This window comes from Mustela nigripes, chromosome 10 (assembly GCF_022355385.1).
Source record: "Mustela nigripes isolate SB6536 chromosome 10, MUSNIG.SB6536, whole genome shotgun sequence".
NCBI lineage: Eukaryota > Metazoa > Chordata > Mammalia > Carnivora > Mustelidae > Mustela > Mustela nigripes.
In genome coordinates this window covers 23,940,313-23,953,835 of record NC_081566.1, presented here as the reverse complement: position 1 = coordinate 23,953,835, position 13,523 = coordinate 23,940,313, and the positions used below count along the sequence as shown (strand labels likewise).

The 13,523-nt window shown below is 36.5% G+C and overlaps 1 protein-coding gene across 8 annotated transcripts in view; it reads left to right on the top strand.

Moving 5' to 3' along the window:
- Positions 1–13,523, top strand: part of RASAL2 (RAS protein activator like 2) — a 361,328-nt gene that overhangs the window by 265,742 nt on the left and 82,063 nt on the right. For all 8 annotated transcript variants that reach the window (XM_059412834.1, XM_059412833.1, XM_059412832.1 and 5 more), the window contains one exon: positions 3,808–3,914. In XM_059412834.1, coding sequence (XP_059268817.1) covers positions 3,808–3,914 — 107 coding nt within the window. The remainder of the gene's footprint in view (positions 1–3,807; positions 3,915–13,523) is intronic.

Sequence of the window (13,523 nt, the reverse complement as noted above, 5' to 3'; positions counted from 1 at the left end):
CCCTAGAAGCTTCATATTGGCTTCCCTCTGCCTGTAGTGTTCTTCCCTACTAAACCTGCAGGATGACTTCCACATCTCTCTTCAACACGACTACCCATTCACTATAATTACTGTAATGAAATTGCTACACCTCTCCATCTCCCTTACACTGTACTACTTGTTTGCGCTCCTTGAGATGATTTTTGACATTTACTTCCTAATAAGTGAATTAAGGCCATGAACAACACAACGACTAGGTTCTAAAGGCAGAGGTTGACTTCTGTCTGTTGAACAAGCATATCCTCCACCGAAAGTGCCTTTGCCCCTATGAAGCTCCAACTGTTGATTTGTTTGCCACACTTTCCAAGGAAGGCACGTGAACAGGGAAGAAAATAGGTATTGTGTAGAATAAATGATGTTATGATACCAGACTTTCGATTTAGAGAGCCCCTTTCTTCTGAAGAGCTAATTTTGCACCAAAGCATATAAACTCATTCATCTTGGCTTCATCTCTGGTTGGTCTGAATAACCCAGTTTATTAATGAAGACCAGAGCAGAAAAGGTGAGATGGCTTACACTGGATCACACAGATCATGGGTAGAGCTGCTAAGAAAAGCATCCACATGTTCTCTTTGTTCAATTTATGTCTCATGTGGAGCTGTATTGCAGGTTATCTCTTATTAAGAGAAGTGGTCACTTCATCTTGGTTCATACCCAATGGCACAGGAAATGAAGAAATAAATTTAAAACTTAACCAAGCTTTTATATTTCATAACTTTTTTTTTTTTTTTTTTTGCCTTTCAATCTGAAGATGAAAAATATTTTTAGAGGATGAGAAAGTGAACAAAACAGTTTCAGACCTTTACTGGAACAATATTATAAGGTCTCTGTCTCAGTCTTAGAGAGAGAACACACTTAAAAATGACTGTGATTAAATATGATCATGAACAGAACAATAATTTTTATAGCGGATGAAAATAATGTGGTCTATGTAGAATGAGAGGGGGCAAGGGAGAGAGCTGTCTAATTTTGGTCTACTAGAACCAGTATAGATTTTCCTTCCAACTCAGCAGAAATGTGGCTTTAAGAGCATAGTAGCAGCTTTCCTTTCTGCTTGACGATTTCAAGTTAAAGGTAACTGGACCAGTTTCATATGCAGGCTTCCCTGTGGCTAATCCAGCTAGCTGTTAATTTGGTTCTTGCTGAGGCTGCTACCTGGTTCTACGTGGCCATTGGTGGTTGGGGTATATATTCTTTTCTCGGCTTAGAAATAGTCCTGAATCTTCTGAAAATGAAAGAACTTGGGTATTCAAAGGCCTTTTGTGCATTCTCAGTTAAGTTGCATTGTTGTGGGGGCTGAGAAAGGAAGTGTGGACCTCTCATCAATAGTTAGTTAGCTTATTTCCGCTTTGCCCTCTTAGTGGCAACTGTTCAAACTTCAAGAAAAATTTAATTTCTCCTTTTTGAGCCCAGTGGTATTCTTTAAGCTATGCCAGAGCTGTGATTTTTTTTTTTTCATGATGCAGAAAGAGCCTCTAAAAGATAAAGAGAAGTACAACAAATAACATATTTGTTAAGAGTTTTAAAATGTGGCTGCTCATTTTAGCCAATGTAATTTCACATTGTTAAAAGCCTGGAAATATATTTATTTAGTGAGTTCAGATGCCTGAAAACTAAAATTAGATATTTGAAAGAAAATGAGGAAATAAGTTTCCGTCTTTTCCCTTATCCAGAACATTGTGAATTAAGGAAAACTGTTTACTGGATCATTTTATTCTTGCTAATGGAACTTATTTTCTCCTAGTTTGGTTTCTCCATCAGTTATTCAGATATTAAAATATGTTATAATGTTCAATCTCATGTATCTTCTAATTATAGGTCATTTTCAGAGGAAGGATGAAATTTTCTTTTATCTTTACCATCCCCTTTCCCCACCAGCCAGCCCCCCATACAGCAGAAATGCCTAACTTGGATAATCACTCTTTAAAGTCACGTTCCTGAAGTCTGAAGGTCTTGTTGTTCCGTGTGCTTTGCAAAACTGATTTGTTTAAATTTGGTGCTTTGTGCCATTGCCGTGAATTTTAGCTAATTATACTGCCATTTTTTTAGAAGTCGTGTGTGTCTGATTCTGAAAATGACTTTGTACATTAAGGCTCATTTAACCACTGATGGTTTAGAGAGAAGTTGAGAGACTTTCAGTTACTGGTTGTAATTTTATAACAGTGATAGCATGGGACTTTCTTGTACTGCAGGCATATAAGACGCTATGTTGGCAACCTCTCAGTCATTAGGAATGTTGCAATTTGGCTTATGTTTTACGGGTCAAGATGTCACACAGAAGATATGTTTAGTCATGGAAAGGAAATCAGTGTCCAGTGTGCAAAGATAGTAATAGGGTAAGCACTTCCGATTGGATTTTCATGGGAGGGATTGATTTGTGTACCTTACTAGGTCTGTGTAAAATGGTGTCCTTTTGGCACTAGCTGAATATAAATTTCAGTAAATGTTTTATCTTGCTGCAGATTAGTGTAATACAGTGAAATTTTCTGTAACTGAGGGGAGGCAGTGGTTGGGCGTCTGTTAATAGCCTGAAAGTAACTAATGAGGATGTGCAGTCGGAACGATTGATTGAATAGCTGCAGTCCTGTGTGTTTCTTTCTTGCTTGCTCTCTGCAAGCTGTAGCGAGGGAGGGGGAAGAGCAAGACACAGGGAGGGAGCGAGAGAAAAAACGCTTTCTCTTAAGTGGAAGTAGCACGGATCCCAGGGGCCAGGAGGCCAGAAATGGAAGTTTAAACTGCATCTATCTTTTAAAGGGAGAACAGCAGGAATCAAAATGTCAGTCTCCGGAGTCACGATTTACTCCTTATTTTTTAAGATCTGGAAGATAATACAGAATACTTTTTTTAGGATGTGTTTTTTTTCCTTGTCCATGTTGAGATTATCTAATGTTATCTGAGAAGCTGGATTCCTATATGTCTGTCAGTTGAAGTGGAGATGGGAAGCAGTTGTGATAAAGGTATAATATGTATATATCTATCATCTGTGTGTGTGTGTGTATGTGCATATGTATATATGCATATATTTTTATCACTCTATGAAGAAATTGTTTAAATGTAACCTGAATATAGTGTATAGTAATTAAATGAGAAAATATCACCTCATCTGCAAAATCCGAAGCTTGTTAGGTCAATTTGAACAGATTTAGGATTCCAGAGTAAGATTTTAGTAAGGTCATCTTGCCAGCACAAGGAGACGCTGATCTATTTTTATATCTGCATAGGCATATATGTTATTTTATCCTAGCAGCAGCTTTCAGTCCTCTCGTGGCCCTTTGGCTGCAGGCTGGTGAATCATCCTAGCTGCACAGAACTGAACTTTGACCTTTGTGCAGACACCATCAAATCATACGCAACACAAAACTGTATTTTGTTCCCAAGAATATCAAAAATGTTTTTGGATTCTATTAACTCCTATATTGCTGACAAATAAGGAAATAGATTCATACACTGTAAGAAAACAATACTAAGTGAATTTATAGATATTAAAAAGTGCACAGAAAAAAATTACTTTTTATATGTGCACAGATATAATCTGTCATGGTAAAACAGATTTCTTAAGTGTGGCCAGGATTCCCTAGTGCCTTGAGAGTTCGAATACCACAGAGATAAAGAGATAAATCGTGTGGAAATAGAATGTAATGTACCTTTAAAGCAAACTAATTTTTTTTTTTTTTTTTTTGGTGGGAGGAGAAAACCTCGCTAATTGTACAATGTAGTCAAAGATCCTAAATTTTGGTTTATTCATGACATTTCTTTCTTCTTTTCCAGAGGTGCCAGCAGAAAGGTCCCCCCGCAGACGGAGTATCTCAGGGACCAGTACATCAGAGAAACCCAACTCCATGGACACTGTAAATACCTCACCCTTCAAAGTACCAGTAAGTGCTCCTCTTCTCTAAAAGATATTTTACTTTTCTCTCCTTTCTTCTTAGAGTTAGAGACAGTTACTAGGGAATCAAACCATTTTACTCAAGAATTTCCTTAGAATACTGAAGTTAAAGGACAGAGTTATTAACCTACATAGATAGATAAACAGTGGTTAACGTCCACTACTTTCAGCAGGAGGCTTATTAGATTTTAGGGAATAATTATTTTTATTTGTGGGAAATTTCCAAAATATATAACAAAATATGTTAAATTCAAAATCCTCTGAACTATAGAGTGCAAATCTTTGCAGGATGCCCTTTTATCAAGTTACTAGTGAAAACCTATCACTGTTCTATAAAGATGCTACTGGAATTTATTTTTTTCAAGTGGAAGGAGTTTTTTGTTTTTTTGTGTTATTTTTCTTGAGCTGGAGCATAAACAGTGAATGATGGGACTCCTAAAGTAGCAGAGCAGATTATCAGATTAGACAATTGTGAGTTCTAATCCTGAGAATTTGGCCTGTACTCCCCTCAAGCCATCTTCTAGATGACCATCTAAGTGCTTAAGAAATGCCCTGGAAGAAATAACCCAGTTTAAAATATTCCTTACACTGATGAGGCAGTACGAAGAATCAGTATTAAATCCTGAATGCTGAGCTTGGAAGGCTGTAAGTGATCAGGTCAGCTGACCACCAGTTACAGTTCTGGTTTGGACTTTTTTGATATATAACTCTGGATAACCCAGATTTTAATCCACCGGTTTTCTTTGTTTATTGAATAAGAAATCAGACTGTCTAATTAAATCATTTTATTAAAATTTATTATTTTAAAACTTGAAAAGTATTACTGCCATAAAGTTGGTCATTATTGTAGGTACAATAGAAATCAGTATAGAATAGAAGTAGACTTTTCTATTGGGGAAAAAAAGATTATTTTGTTTTAATTCAGTTAAGTTAATATGTTGTATTCTTTATTTATATGTTCCAATACTTCTTTTTTTTTTAGTTGTATGACTTTTTATTTTATTTACTTTTTTAATAGATAACCAATTTTTTTTTAAGATTTTATTCATTTATTTGGCAGACAGAGATCACAAGTAGACAGAGAGGCAGGCAGACAGAGAGGAGGAAGCAGGCTCCCTGCTGAGCAGAGAGCCGGACACAGAGCTCGATCCTGGGACCCTGGGATTATGACCCGAGCCGAAGGCAGAAGCTTTAACCCATTGAGCCACCCAGGTGCCCCTGGATGACTTTTTAAGTTGAACTGATATTTTGAGCTATATAAACTGGCATTCATTTGTAAGTTAACCAAAATGAATGTTTTATTTTGGGTTAACCTTGAAGAGCAAGATTTGCTTTTCTTATATCTCAGTGCCTTGTAGAGTTCGTGGATATCTGTTACTATGACACCTTTCAAATGTTTACCAGTTCTCTCATTTTTAAAGATCAGAAACAAGACTAGATTAATATTCTAACCTAATTATGACAGGAATTATAAAATAACAGATTTCATCCGTTTTGCTGAGTTTCTCTGTTCCATAGATGTGGCTTCCCACTTAAATGTTTGGTTGGTTTTTTTTAACTAATGAATGAAAAAGACTTTTTTTTCCCCTCTCTTCCTTCCCCTTCTTATTTTCCTAATGAAACAGAAATCAAATATAGTGAAACTGCCTATCTATGCAAAGTGGCAAAAAGGATTGAGTTAGAAGTTGAAATATTGATGCCATTATGCTAGAATAAATATAATTTTTTTTTAAAGTCAGTAACTGAAGAAAGATCCCCCTCTATAATATAGTACATTCAAGTACTTATATTGAATCTGAAGTTCATGACTGGGCTTTTAAAATTTAAATTAAGAACAATAGTTTTTACTTATATTTAAACAGTTGATAGCTAATTTAAGGTTTACCTTAATAATCAAACTAATTATTCTTTAGTAAAAGTAATAAACCAATGATGCATATACATGACCGCTAGCACTACTTACAGACCATTTTCTCAGTTGTTATTATTTTGACAATCTCAGCCACCTCATGGATTTAGGAATATTGAAGGAAAGAGGGGCCTCCAACTGGCGAACTGCAGTCAATAAGTGCATGCACTTAGCTCTCTAGGAGAACTTAACCAGTCCTTATCTAGATAATTATTTGAAAAATAACCATCAGAACACACTAACTGTAATTTTTCAAAAGATGACAGTGAGCTGAGGGAGGAGGCAGAGAAAATGAGAGGTAAGGAGTCCTAAAAACAATCTGAATCCACTTAGGATAAAGGTAAATAGCCCAATATTTATCAGTAATCCTTAAGAGTACCATTGTATTACAGGATGGATGGTGCAGAGTGCAATAATTGACATTGATAATGATGATCCTCAATCATTAAGCAGTGAAATGATATTTCTTGTGCTGGGCTTTTTTTTTTTTTTTAAGTGTAACTGTATAATATTGTGTGATCATACCCATTGAGAATATTTTAAACCTTGAAGATATGTGGTGCTTATAAAACTTGTTATCCAGAAAAATCTGGTTTGTGAAATACCTTATTCCATGATAATGCTAGATAAATAATTGATATTCTTTTAAAAGAAACCAAAATATTGCTGGCTAGATGAGGCACTGCAGTACTTGGATGTCTGTGGAAATACACTGTATGTTTTAAATTTCCATATAATACCAGTAGCTAATGTGACTTAAATGTAATGCCAATAAGAATTATGTCTAGTTTTCATGTCAACACAAAATATTTTTGTAGTTAATATCACAACAGAGTCTCTGAATATGGGAAAGCAATACAAAAAGGAACCAAACTGGGAGATACTTAACTAAGTTTATTACACAGTATCTCATGTTACTAACATGATTGTTTCCATGGAAATGATCCATGTTAACTTTCTGAAGGAGCAGAAGTGAGATTTAAGCACAAGTTCTTGTGGTTCTAGGATTCAGGTGTCTTTACCGTGGTGGACAGCAGGTTCACTAATTACCCAGTGGACTCTCCAAAGGGCCTGTTCTTCCCAGCTCCATTTGCAGGCAAATACCAAAGAGCAGATGAATAGTTTTTAGCAAGCCTTGACTAAAATTACTGACAGTGACATACTTACTGAGTGCTTACTCTGGGCAAAATATTAGTGATCCACCAATTATTGACACTCTGTTGGCACTAGGTCCTGGGGTAACAAAAATGAACACAACAGAATTTTCCACTCCCAGAGCCTTTCTAGTCTAGGAGCAAGAGACAGAAAAGTGACCAGATTCATAAGGAGGTAGATAAGCGTGGTGACACAGATTTTTAACAATGCATTGTGTAAGCTGAGGCTTTGCTGGGGAGCCAGTATTTGAGCTGTTTCAAAAGCTGCGTGAAAATACTTGACTGGAAGAAGACTAGTGCAAGCTGAGACACTAGCATTTTAGAAGGACACACTTCATGAAGTGACTGAGGCACCCAGCAAACATAAAAAGGGCTCAGTGAGGCATGAGCCAAAAAGCACGTAGCAAAAATGGCCAGAGAGGAGGATGGCGAGGTAGGTTGGGGCAAGACTGTATTAACTTTCTTGTTTGTTTGTCAAGCTTAACTAAATTTGGCAAGCTTTAGAGACTGGTTTTTTGAAACATTTATCTTGGTTTAGAAACTAAACCAAAAAGGAGCTTGTCATGGACTCTCCAAAAGGGCCTTCTCCCTCCTCCATTTGTAGAAATACTGTGAAGTTTTGGTAAATTACTTAACTTTTCCCCAAGTGACTCTTTCTCGCTAGCTATCAGTATCCCAACTCAGGGTGAGAGGTCAGGGACTGCCTGCCATTCAGCCGAGGCCCAGCCCAGCACCCACCCCAGGCTATCAGCTGAGCCTGCTGGTAGCTCTAGAGTCAAGGTTAGCTTGAGAAACAGAGGGGGAAGAGTCGCTTATATCCTGCTGACTGCTGGATGTGGCAGGAAGGAACCAAGGAAGAACTTAGAGCAGTGAACCCAAAGCTGGGAAGTCCGAAACCTTTGTATATCTCATCTCCCAAAATGTATATTTTTAAAAAACTTAAATGGATAATCAGTACAACAGTGTATTCATGTGTATTTCTTACTTAGTCTAAGCCATCTTTATGCCAGTGGTAGACAGCAGAGTCAATACATTTAAAAATAAAAATAAGCATAAGAGGGAACTCATGTGGTAAGGCAAGGTCTTGGTTTTTAAGAATGTTTCAGTGTATTTGTACTTTTATCTAATCATAGCCGTAAGGAAAAGCAGAGATCTGCAGGGTAGTTTTTCTGTTTCTTCTGTTCATTCTGTATTCCTTTACCTTAATTCCAGTTGCAATTGTTTGTTTGTGGGTTGTGTCCCTCATTAGACAATAAATATCTCCTCTCATCTTTGTAGCTACCTCAGTGCCTAACACAGTACTTTGTACACAGTTAGCACTCGGCAAATAATTGTTTAATGAATAAGATATGCATGAATTATTGAATGACCAGAATCAAGTGATTTACTCTCTTGGTATTACTGATGAGATCTCAGTCGAATGGATTGCTAAACCATTTAATCATCACTAAGCAATCATTTGGAGTAAATGAGTATACCTGTGCAGAATAGTTACATTTTTTTCTTCAACCAAGAGAAATTTTAATATGTATTTGGAATTCAGGGCTATGGTGTTTTATGTGTATAGTGTATACTGTGCCTACTTATATTGGGGAGTGAAACTAGATAGAATTCTTTATTTAATGATTTGTTTCTGTGGATATTTCTTTGAGCCTTTTAGGTGCCATACATATGTATAAGTTCACAAATGATTTTGCAGATCTGAGTTTTGACTATTAGCTTCTTCAAGAACCATTTGTCATTTGAATAGTTGTTGCCTCTTTTAAAGATGCTGTTTTTCATTTTTTTCTTTAGCATCTTGCTAGACTTTTTACAGTTGTCATATTTGTGTTTTCCTTTAAGTAAAACATCCATTGCATGTCTTACCCATTGTTAAAACTATATTGAAATGATATTACAGGGGTGATTAGAAAGAAAGGAGTAAACTAATAAAAGTTATCCAGGTACTTAAATTTAATTCAGAAAGGGAAAATGATCAATGCCTTGTAATTGTATATATTTGTTTCATATTGCTTGAGTTTTTGGAACAGGCTTCTTTCTTTAATATTCTATTTATAAAGTGACTATTGATATTTATGATATTTATATCATTTCTCCTTAGACGATGCCATCAATTTAGCTTTGGCTAAAAGAAAGCTGCTTGTGTTCCGGGCCAGGTGTTTGGCTTAGTGTTCTCATTTCCATAACACAATGGTCTGAGTTGGCCTTCCATGTAAATGTAACACAATGCAGTCGCAGCTGCTTCGTTTGTATTAGCTTTTGAGTTTGGCTCTAAAAGAATTCAGGCACTAAAATATATGCCAAGACAACCAGAAAGCATAGTTGAGCTAAGGCAGTAGCTGACTACTCCTTTGTAACCCTTCTTGTTCCTGTCACTGTGACACCTGAGCATTCCCAATCAGATAGAGTAGATATAAAAGACTGTCAAAAGATGAAAACTTTATATAGTTTTTAGAGAAGTAAAGCCTCGGAAGAATAAATATGGACTAAGTCAAATTCTTGTGTAAAAAGAAATGTTACATTCTTTCTTAAGTTTTGAGATGTGAGGCTCAGTTGGTATTGGTCTCTGTCTTGAATAGAATAAGTAAAATCAGTAAGATCTTCAATAAAATTTTGTTTTTCCAAGTTAAACAAAGAGACAAAGCTTCATGCCCACTTGATAAAGGTCAAATAGCGTTCGTTGTCAAAACCAGTAGTTTTCAACGCTGGCCCTACCTAAATATCCCCTAAGGAACATCTCCAAAAACAACAAACGAGCAAAACTAATGTCTGGGCTCCACCTCAGACTAGTTCAGCCAAAATGTCTGAACTAGAACCCTGTATTTTATGTTTTTTGAAACCTTCCCGGGTGATTCTGACATATACCCATGGTTGAGAACTATTTGTCCAAATGATTGGTTAATATATTAGGAACCCCTTTGAGTCCATGCCTTCCCGGCAGACATCAGTGCTTTCTTCTGTACCTTCAAGTCTGGCATAAGAAACTAGTAAGTGACATTTTTTTCAGTGGCCTGTTATTGCCCACAAATGCTGCTTTGTATATTAGTTGTCCTTCCAAGTGTTGGACACCGTCCGTTCAGATGACGAGTCTAAATTTACTGAATGCTTTATTGTGGCATAGTGACCTCTGAGAATCTCTGTCTTAGGGGTGAAATAATCAGTTTGAAATCATAGCAGCCAAGGTGCTATATACCATTTCAACTTCTGTATTCCTCATTGCAGCTGCACTCGTGGACTCTCAAAAGTTCTGTTCTCTGCTATTTAAAGATTCTATACCCAACTTCTCCTCTCTTTACTGTCCATCTGTGTGGAGTTAAAATCCAAAGTAGGATCCCCCTGCAGTGGTACCTCTTTTTAATAGAGAGTGTATTTATATTCATGTATATGTGAATATACAGTATATGGATATATTAATATTATATGTCTATCAAAATAGGACTACCAGAGGTAAAAATAATATAAAAAACAAGATTCTCAGTAAAGAAAAAGTAGAGTCTGAAGATATAAATATTAATTATACCTTTAAATTTTTTAATCAGAAGGGGTATAATTTTTTAATTTTTTAATAATAAATATCCTAGAAAATATAAAATTTGAAGCAGAGAAAAAATGAATAAGGTCAGGTATGCCCCCTTAAGGGAGATAGAAAGGAGATAGCAAATACCCAGAGAAAAGGGAACATGCATGGCAGGGAATATTGCCAAGATTCTCAACTTGAAAGAATCAAAAGAATGATGGAAGCTGTCCTCAACTTATGGTTTTTCATAAAACAGGTTTGCAGCAGTGCTATCTAATGATGATACCAATGAATCCTGCCTAGGACAAGAGGGCTCTGTGAGAGAGAGAATGAGATGAACTCACTTATAGCTCGTTCTTATGGAGAGTATACTATAAACCCCTCTTCCTCAAAGCAAAGATATTTTTCTTCTGCTTTAATGGGGGAGTGGAGGCTTAACACCTTTCATTTCAATTAGAAATAAATGTTTTCAAGGGCTAATGTCCACTTAAAGTAACATGTAGTTAACCTCTAAGTACAACTAATATTAGATGCTTTCCTCTTTCACCGAACTTAAGAAGCTAGATAGAGAAGTGAAACCTTGCCAACTTCTCAATTTTGCTGGTGTTAGCTGTACAAGAAGGTATTTTTGTACTTCTCAGCTATACCTGTACTCAGCAGGGTATGACCAGGGCTGATACATAATAACACTGAGGGCCTTCCTACGCTCAGGCCCATTAATTCTATAACCTATGCCAGGACCATTCCACTGGATTTTTAAAGTTATGTTTTATATTAAGCACCTATTAATTTCATTTTAAAAGAACTTCATTCCCAGGTTATCATTTGATTTTAATATCACTACAAATTTGTTTGTCAGACTTTTATAGCTATTAGGAGAAAATGTTCCAAAAGAATTTGAATAGATATTTCTCCAGAGAAGATGTACAAATGGCTAATATGCACATGAAAAGGTGGTCAACATCACTGGCCATTGGGGAAATGCAGGTCAAAACCACAGTGAGATACCACTTCATACATACTAGGATGACTGTAATCAAAAAGAGAGAATGTAATAATTGTTGACAAGTATATGGAAAAATTGGAACCCTACTGTATTGCTGAAGGGAATTTAAAATGGTGCAGCCACTTTGTAAACAGCATGACAATTCCTCGAAAAATTAAACACAGAGTTACCATATGACCTAGCAATTCTACCTTTAGGTATATATACAAGAAAATTGAAAACGTGTTTATACAAAATCTTGAAATGATTGTTCCTAGCAGCATTATCTGTACCAGCCAAAAAGTGGACACAACCCAATGTCCATCCACTGAAGAAGGATGGATGTACAAAACGTGTTCGCTCCACGGTTCACCCATAGGAAGGACTGAAAAGCTGACACACGGTACAACATGGAAGAACCTAGGAAACGTGACACCAAATGAATAAAGCCAGACACAACAGGCCACATATTATAGGATCCTATTTATGTGAAATGTACGAAATAGGCAAACCCATAGAGAGAGAAACGACATTAATGGTTGCCAGGGGTTGAAGAGAGAACGACTACTGATTGATATGGGATATCTTTGAGGAGTGATGAAAATATTCTGAAAGTAGTGACAGTTTCACACCTTTCTGAATAGACAGTAACCACTGAAGTGTACACTTTAAGAGTGAGTTTGGTGGTCTCTGAATTTTATTTTAATAAAGCTGTTAAGAAAACGAGAAAAAAAAGCATAAACAGTGTCTGAGTACTTCTTAATATTGAGTACAAGTTGAAGTGATAATATTTTAGATATATTGAATTAAATGAAATCTATTTTGGGGAGGAAAAGGACAATAAAATGCATTTCGTTATATATTGGCTACTTATTTTCTACAAGTTTTTTTTAAGTGCTCATTAGTGATACTTTAGATATTTGCATTTTTATGCAAACTATCATAATTTTGCCTGCTACAAGGAAGCTTGTGTAGCTTCATACATTTTTACTAGATATTGAAATAGGAAGCATGACATTTGGTTTTAAAAGAAAAAAATTATGGCAGTCATATACATATATGAATATTTTTTAATTTTTGCAAATTTTTACATCTTGAGCTATTCGTATCTTGTCTAGTATACTTTATATTATAATCTCTTCCACAAATTCATGTCTATTAAATAAACTTCTTGACTTTTTTCATTTTGTATATAGTCCACCTTTGAAACCTCTAAAGCCTTGTATGATGTTTTAGATGTGGGCTTGTTTAATGGGTTGATGCTGAGATCTTCATATTAGAAGGACCTTTCCTTGACTTTTTGTATGGTAATGAAATTAATGATCAACAAAAGAGGAAATAGAAAGTGATGTTTTATTGGAGAATCTTCTTCCAAACAGTCCTCTGGGTTCAACTAACACTTAGTTCTGGCCCCAAACTGTATTCACTTAAGTTTTTCCTCAAAATCTTTCCCCCCTGAATTCCTGACTCTGTAGTACAACAAATTTCCTCAGTTCCCAGAACCATAGTATTTTCTTTCCTCCCAAGTTCGGTTACCAGATCTTCTTCTCTTCTCCTCTCTCCAAATTCATCCATCCAGCTGTTTCCCAGCCCCACTGCCACTTACTTCAATTATCCCTGTCTGTTAGAACATTCTTCTCCTGAACCAGCACCAGGACCTGCTTCATGAGCGTCAGGCCAGTGCACAGAACCTGCACTCAGGCCCTGCGCATGGAGTTCAATGTTCTGTGGTTTCCATCCTAAGATTCTTATTGCTCCATCTTTGGTTTTATGTTCTGTAAGTATGGTCTAAGGGGACAGTGGAGCATGTGCTGGGACTTGGAGCCAAGGCCTGGCACCACCTCTGTTGCCTCCCTGGGATGGATTCTATACTGCCTACCTCCCAAACCCTGGAACCCCAACCAACCCCTCCCATCTGCCTTACTCAGCCCTAGCTGTCACTCTTTGACCCTGGCATGGGCCTTTATTACACACATAAAAAAGATAGGGTTAGCCTGCATGCTCTGTGGCACCGCAAGGCAGCACTTGGCAGG